The 7,617-nt window shown below is 43.4% G+C and overlaps 1 protein-coding gene across 1 annotated transcript in view; it reads right to left on the reverse strand.

The window, feature by feature from the left end:
- F7 (coagulation factor VII) overlaps nucleotides 1–7,617 on the reverse strand; it is a 23,753-nt gene that overhangs the window by 11,918 nt on the left and 4,218 nt on the right. Inside the window, exons 2-4 of the mRNA XM_007942411.1 lie at nucleotides 5,293–5,453; nucleotides 3,092–3,116; nucleotides 2,881–2,994 (exon numbers count right to left, since the gene is read on the reverse strand). Of these exons, the coding sequence (XP_007940602.1) occupies nucleotides 2,881–2,994; nucleotides 3,092–3,116; nucleotides 5,293–5,453 (300 nt within the window). The remainder of the gene's footprint in view (nucleotides 1–2,880; nucleotides 2,995–3,091; nucleotides 3,117–5,292; nucleotides 5,454–7,617) is intronic.

Raw genomic sequence — 7,617 nt, forward strand, 5'->3', positions numbered from 1 at the left:
GCCCAACCTTCCTTCCGAGGAGTGGCTGGTGGGTTTGAACCGCCAGCCGTCTGGTTAGCAGGCAAGTGTCTTAGCCACTATGCTACCAGAGCTATTATTTACTAAAAATATTAATTTCCATCATTAGGAAGAAATACCAATAGTAGACAACTGCATGGAGATCTGGCAAAGGAATGCCTCCAGTGGTTAGAGAAAGGATAAAATATACAGAGCAAGGACAAGTCCTTAAATGGGTCTCAGGGAGCCTGTGAGCCCCTAGGAACTCTATAAAATTTTGTGAGTATCTGTAAACATGTTTGAATTTTGTATATCTGTGTGTCTGTGTGTGTGGATATATTTCATAGACCCTAGAAAAGCACTGAAGGTCCAGTGATAGAATTTTTGCCTTCCACATGAGATGCTCAGGTTTGCTTCCCAGCCAATGCATTTGATGTGCAGCCACTGCCCTGTCTGTCAGTGGAAGCTCGTGTGTTGCTATGATGCTGAACAGATTTCAGGGAAGCTTCCAGACTAAGATAAACTAAGAAGAAAGACCTGGCAATCTATTTCCAAAAATCAGCCAGAGAAAACCCTATGGATCACAATGGTCCAATCCACAATTGAACATGGAGATAGTGTAGAACAGGCCCATGTGTTATTCCATTGTTCATGGGGTTACCATGAGTCAGGACAGTTAACAAAAGAAAGGCAAAGAACCATTGGTCTAATCCCAGTGTTAATATAGTAGAGCCCTAGAACATGTCCTCCTGCCATCATCACAGGAACAAAGGCGGGATAACTGGTTCCTCAGAAGGATTCTCCATAATAAGCGATCCATCATGGGGTTTGCCTAGTAGGTGGGTCTTTAGGGCCAAATAACTTTTCTCTTACATATTGGTGAGAACTGCTGGAGAGACAGGGTCTTCAACACTCCTTAAGTTAACATTTATTCAATACTCCATGTTCAACTATACCTTTAGGGACTTAATATCCTCAACTCTTTAAGACTAACCTGAGATCAGACTTTGGACATCAAGCCATGTGATGAAAACATGTCTTTAACAACCAAGGAGTAGATATTTTTCTTAGCAGCACACTTGTGGTAGGAGCTCTGCTGGTGTAGTGCCTAAGGCATTTGACTGCTAACCAGAGAGCTAGTGGTTCAAACCCACCAGCCACTCCTTGGAAGGAAGACTGGGCAAGCTACTTTCATAGAGATACCTCATTGGAAGCCCAAGGAGGGGTTGCTATAAGTCAGAATTGACTCAATGGTAGTGAGTTTGGTTTTTAGAGTTATACTTATGGTGGTCATGGGAGGTTTCATTTTATGTGTGCACAATAAATATCCCATGATCTAGCCCATCTTAAGCTAAATGAGAATGAATATTTATTTTCTCTAAGATATATTAAACAACTCTTGAAGTGTTTTGGTTACACATGATATTTTACTTGTATATTTGAGTAAAATTTGAGGGCAATTGTGAGTCATGATATGTCCAAAAAGGTGTACCTCTTCCTTCTCTTGGGTGTACTAGTGCTGCCCCCTCACTGCTATTCCATGTTCTTGGTTCCCTGGACTTTACCTGTGGTAGCAGACCTGGAGCAAGGAGAGGAGTAGCTGTGCTATCATTCTAATTCCTCTCCCAACATGACATCTGCGTCACAACCAAGTGCACACCTTAGAACAGAAGAAGGATGTGGCCCAGAAAAACTTGTTCAATGTCAGATTGTATACTTGTGCAGTAGAGAACAAACTTTGCCCAGGAAGAAGTCAAGATTTTGCCCTCAACTCCTGGGAGGTGATATCTAAGTCTTTGGAATGTCCTGCCTGAGGAGGGTATCTTTGTTTCTCTGGGGGCTCTGGGCCACACTGGATAGTCTATGCTAATAAAGTGATTTTACGGTGTAGGCTTGGGGCCACAGTGATATCAGCTTGACTACTGGAGGAGCTGGAGACTTAAGGTCAGACACATATAAGTGACTGAGTGTCAACAAAAACTCTGAACACCAAGGCCAAGGTGATCTTCCCTGATTGGCAATACACTATGTGTATTCTCACACATCATTGCTTGGAGAAGTTAATGGTGTCCACCACTCTCTGAACACCAAGGCCAAGGTGATCTTCCCTGAATGACAATATACTGTGTGTACTGTCACACATCATTGCTGAGAGAAGTTAGTGCTGTCTACCACTCTACTGGGAGAGGATAACTGGAAGCTTCATGCTTGTAACTCTTCTGCACTCTTCCTTGTATGCCTCTTCCCTTGGCTGATTTTAATCTGTATTTTGCTGTAATAAACTGCAACCATGAATAAATAGTTTTCAGTGAATACCAAGAGTCTTTCTACCTGGGGGTAGTTCTTGGGAATTCCTGTACTTGCAATTGGTGTCAGAAGTGAGGGTAATATTGGGGATTTACAAATTTTGTAATACTTTAATAATTAAAGGTAAAAAAAAATTAATAATAATCTCCATAATACCTAGTAGAGAATGTAAAGTAATACCAAGCACAAAAAGTAACATAGTATCTAGGAGAGAAGGTAAAGTTTACCAAAATTGTGTTGGCTGATGGGATATGTAGGAGATAAGAAGTAAGTAGTTACTCTCACCTATGCCCTGTCCACGTGTATCAGAATTTCCCAGGGTTGGGGGCCCAAGATTTTTATATTTATTGGAAGTAATAAAATTGGACAATTACCATCTTAGAATCCTAGATTGAAGAGTCTCAGATTGGAAGGTCACCTAAATCAATGTCCCACCAGAGCTTTGAACCCAGGCTGGACTGGTCCCCATACTCAGCCAGAGGATGTTCACCCTGAAGCTCGGTTGACCAGATTGTCTCCCATCAGCTTCCCAGGGGCCCCTCTCTGCAAACTATGGGATGGGAAGCAGGGCCTCACTTGTCTCACAGTTCCGACCCTCAAAATCATCAAGGCAGAAGCAAATGTAAGACTGGAACTCGTCCATACAGGAGCCTCCATTCTGACATGGATTTGAGGCACATTGATTTGCATCTGTAGAAAAAGTTGGCATTAGTGAGTATGCTGAGACAAAGAGGGTGGATGGGGAGGGGAGGCAGGTGGGGTCAAAATGAACCATTTGCCTACGCACCATTATAAGTAATCCAGAACTGCTTCTGAGGAAACAAGAGAGAAAACCATATAAGACACACATTCACCAGAAGCAAACATTTATTGCATCCACAGAATGAACGAGGAGCTCTGGTAGCATAGTGGCTAAGGCACTTGACTGCTAACCAGAGGCTAGCGGTTCAAACCCACCAGCCACTCCTCAGAAGGAAGGTTGAGCAATGTACTTCTGTAGTGATACGGCCTCAGAAACCCAAGGAGGGGTTGCTATGAGTCAGGTCCGACTTGATGGCGCATAACAACAGAATGAACTGATGAGACTGAATTCATGGCCATGAGTGGAGGTGGAGTAAGGTGGGATGTGACTTCTGACTTAGGGCCCTTTGTGATGGATTCAGGAACCTAGAATTTTCCTATGAGGATGAGAGGTGGGCTCATCTAGAGGGGAAAATATTTTTTTCCCCTAGTCTTTTCCTCCTCCATCCCAGACTCTTTTAAGGTCATTGGAGCCCATGTGTCCCGAACTCAAATTAGGATACCCAAGTCAGCTCTGACTCTGCCACCTACTAGCTATGAAATGTGGACAAAACTCATGAGCTCCCTGGGTCTTCTTCTGATGAGTGGGAGTGATTATGCATGCATAAAGGTCTGATGTGAGAAATAAGTGCAGTGATGGATATAGAAGCATTTTATAAATTTCAAAATCAAATAAAATCAATTTCTATCAAGTCAACTCCAACTCATGGCAACCCCATGTGTTACAGAGTAGAACTACCCATAGTGTTTTCTAGACTGTAATCTTTATGGAAGCAGATTGTTAGGCCTTTCTTCTATAGTGTTGTTATGTAGGCTTGCACCTTTAACCTTTAGGTTAGTAGACAGACACAAACCATTTGCGCCACTGAGTGACCTATAACTGCAAAAGACTCCATAAATAAAATTTATTCTTGAGGTGCCTTTTGGCCAACTGAAGTTATACCTCACAGGGTTGCTGTGAGAATAAAGTTTGTTGAGAAATGTTGACAATGTCTTAAGAAATTACAGTGGTATACAAATGCAAGGTGTGAATAGCCTCAATTTGTCTGAGAGAAAAATATTAACTTCCGCCTCAGATAGCCCCACTTCTTGGTGATTGTGAGGGATGGGATGATCGCAGCTGGTGAAAAAAGGCACAGGACTAGAATCACCAGTAAACAATAGTTACAGAGGACCATGGCATGATTGGTCCAAGAGCTCCTGATCCTGTCACCCATCTTCCTAAACAGAGAACATTAGAATTCCTCCCTGAACCCAAAGCCTATGTATCCCATCATAACCTGAGGCCACACTATTAGTAAAAAAAATTCATCTTACAGAAAATGAAGTAAAAGATAAGGACAGCTCTTTGGTAGCATAGTGCCTAAGGCACTTGACTGCTAACCAGGAGGCTGGCGGTTCAAACCCACCAGCCACTCCTCGGAAGGAAGGTTGGGCAATCCTACTTCCGTAGTGATAACTGCCTCGGAAACCCAAGGAGGGGTCGCTAGGAGTCGGGGCCAACTCGATGGCAAATAACAACAATAACAACAACAACTAAACATGCTGCCAAAGTACAGATGGAGGAAACAATGGGTCCCCTCACTGTTGTTTCAAAAAAAAAAAAAAATTTCCCTAAGGAGGCAGGCACCCAGGTAGGTGAGGCAAAAAGAGTCTCTCCCAAGGCCCATTTCTCATGATCAGTTCTGTCAGGAGTACTTTCATGTTGCATTGACACCCCTGGAATCTTCTGGGCTATTTGGGGGACCTTTCTTTGAAAGGTAAGGTATACATCAAGTGTGCTTTTCAAATTATGTTTTCTGGTGCAAAATTCTGATGCATGGTGTGATAGAGAATGGGAGAGAGTGTGTGCAGTGGAGGGTTCCCTGAACAAAGTGAGAGGTATAAATCACTGTAGGAGCTCTGACTGAGGAGAATGAAGTCACTGGAGCTCTGACTGAGGAGTATGAAGCCATCTTTTGGGAGGAAAAGTGGTCCAGACAGGAAGAGGTTGTGTACACTGGAGCTGTCTATGTTTTCACCTGAGTGAGGAACACTCACAGCCATGACAATAGAGAAACACAGACTCGAAGAGATAGGAGGATTCCTAAACTATCATGTAGCCCAGCCCCCTTTCCACTGTCTCAGACAATACACTGACACCACTCAAAGAAGAGCAGAAGGTACTTTCTTTGATGAGGTACTTACAGTTCTCTCAGTGCTCTTGAAGATCTCCCTGGCTTCTTCAAATGAGCACTGTTCCTCCTTGCACTCTCTCTCCAGTGACCCCGACCTCAGTTCTTCCAAAAATGAATTGGCTCGTCTTTGCCTATGTAAGATGCTGTTGGCCTCCTCCTGGTTTATGAAAACTAAAAATGGAAATCTCATGAAATGCTCAGTGACCTGCCACAAGAAAATGGCGTGGAAATCATTCACATGCATATTTTCCTATTCAGCAATGGGAATCCAAAAGGACTCTTGCCTTCCTTGTGTTATGGCAGGCTCTTCCTCCCTCACTTAGGTCATTTAGAAGGTTCTGGGGACTGATTCCCTCAGCACCTTCTCTGCCCTTGCAGCCTTCAGGCTGGAGGCAAAGGACACATCTGTGGTAGTTAAGGTTATATGTCAACTTGGTTGGGCCTGGTTGAGTGGCTGGGCAGCTGGTGGTAGTTATTCCCCATGATGAGACTGGCAATCAATTCCATGATGGGATCTGTCATGAGCAGGTGAGTAGGGGCTTTAGAGATGTGGTCTGCTTCCCATAGAAAAGGAGAAGCTTTGGGAATAGTTTATAGCTGGTGGCACACTTGGACCCTGCATGTAGCCTAGTCATTGTTCAGCAGCCTGCCATGTTGTCTGCTGATCTTGGGACTCTTAATGGACTTGATTCAATGGCCTGCCACGTGGTTTGGTAATATCGGGACTGTGCCTTGTTACTTATTGACCTTGGGTTTGTCAGCCTCAGCAGCCAGCAGCTGTCTGAGTGAAGAAGATCTCCAGCTTCAGTGGGCCAGGAGCAAGAGGCAGAGCTGAAGCCCAAGGTTGAGGAGCTTTCACCCAGCCCCTGGAGCCTGGCACTTTGAACTTGGACTTTTGGCCTCCCAAACTGTAAGAGAATAAACTCCTGTTTGTTAAAGCCATTTCACCTGTGGTATTTCTGTTAGTGTGGCATGAAGTAACCAAAAAACATCCTACAGTCCTGACCAAATCCTAAATTGAGGTACAATTTCTTGTGTATGGCTAGTGAGATGCAAGATGGTACAACTTTTGCAAAGAAAGGCCTACCAATCTACTACTGAAAATCAGCCACTGAAAACTCTATGGATCACAACAGTCTGATCCTAACAGATCATGGTAATGTTGCCACAGTGTCTGGGTAGCATTATGTTTTGTTGTCCTTGGATTGCCATGAGTGTGGGGATGACTGCATGGCAGCTAATAATAACAATGTATGGCGATATGTTTATTAAATTATGATTTAAACTGGGTGTATCTTTTGACCTGGTAATTTCACTTCCAGGAATTTATCCTCAGAAAATAATCAGAAGACCTAAATGTAAAACCCAAAACTATAAAGTTCATCAAACATAAAATAGGGGCAAACTTAGGGGCTCCAGTTTATGCCATAAATGGGCTATCAAGCATAACCCAAAATGCACAAACAACAGAAGAGAAACTAGATGACTGGGACCTTTTGAAAATTAAATTCTTAAGTGCATCAAAGCTGAGCTGTCTCTGGGTGGACTCAAATTGTCAATGTTTTGGTTAACAGCCAAGAATGTTAACTGTTGACACTACCTAGGGACTCCATTATTTTATATTATGATGAGCATTTTATGATGTGGTGGCAGGGAGCAGCAGCAGACAGGGCTGGTGGCCAGAACAGGTAAGGAGGGCACAGGACAGCCCCCAAGGCAGCAGGGAGTGGTAGCAGACAGGGCCAGCAGGAACAGATAGGAGGAAACCCAGGAAGTGAGTGGAGTGGTTGGAACAGCTAAGGGAGACAAACTTGTCTTTTGGTTTGTTGTACCATGGTGGCTTGATTGTTGCTGTGAGGCTGGAGGCTGTGCCAGCAGGGCTGCCCATGATGGACCAGTTTTGGTGGAACTTCCAGACTGACACAGACTTTGAAGAAGGAAGAGGCTATACACTTCTCAAAGAATTGGCCAGTGAAAACCTTATGAATAGTAGTGAAACACTGTCTGATATATTACTGGAAAATTTTATGAATAGCCCTGAAACATTGTCCAATACAGTGCTGGAAGATGAGCCCCTCCGGTTGGAAGACACTCCAAATATGACTGAGAAAGAGCTGCCTCATCAGAATAGAGCCTACCTTAATGATACAGATAAAGTAGAGCTTTCAGGGCCTCCATTTGCTGAAGTGGCACAACTCAATATGAGATGAAACAGCTGCAAATATCCATTGATAATCAGAACATGGAATGTATGAAGTATGAATCTAGGAAAATTGGAAGTTGTCAAAAATGAAATGGAATGCATAAAGATTGATATCCTAGGCATTAGTGAACT

The sequence above is a fragment of the Orycteropus afer genome, unplaced genomic scaffold (assembly GCF_000298275.1).
Source record: "Orycteropus afer afer isolate SDZICR_OR568_19922 unplaced genomic scaffold, OryAfe1.0 scaffold00089, whole genome shotgun sequence".
Classification (NCBI taxonomy): domain Eukaryota; kingdom Metazoa; phylum Chordata; class Mammalia; order Tubulidentata; family Orycteropodidae; genus Orycteropus; species Orycteropus afer.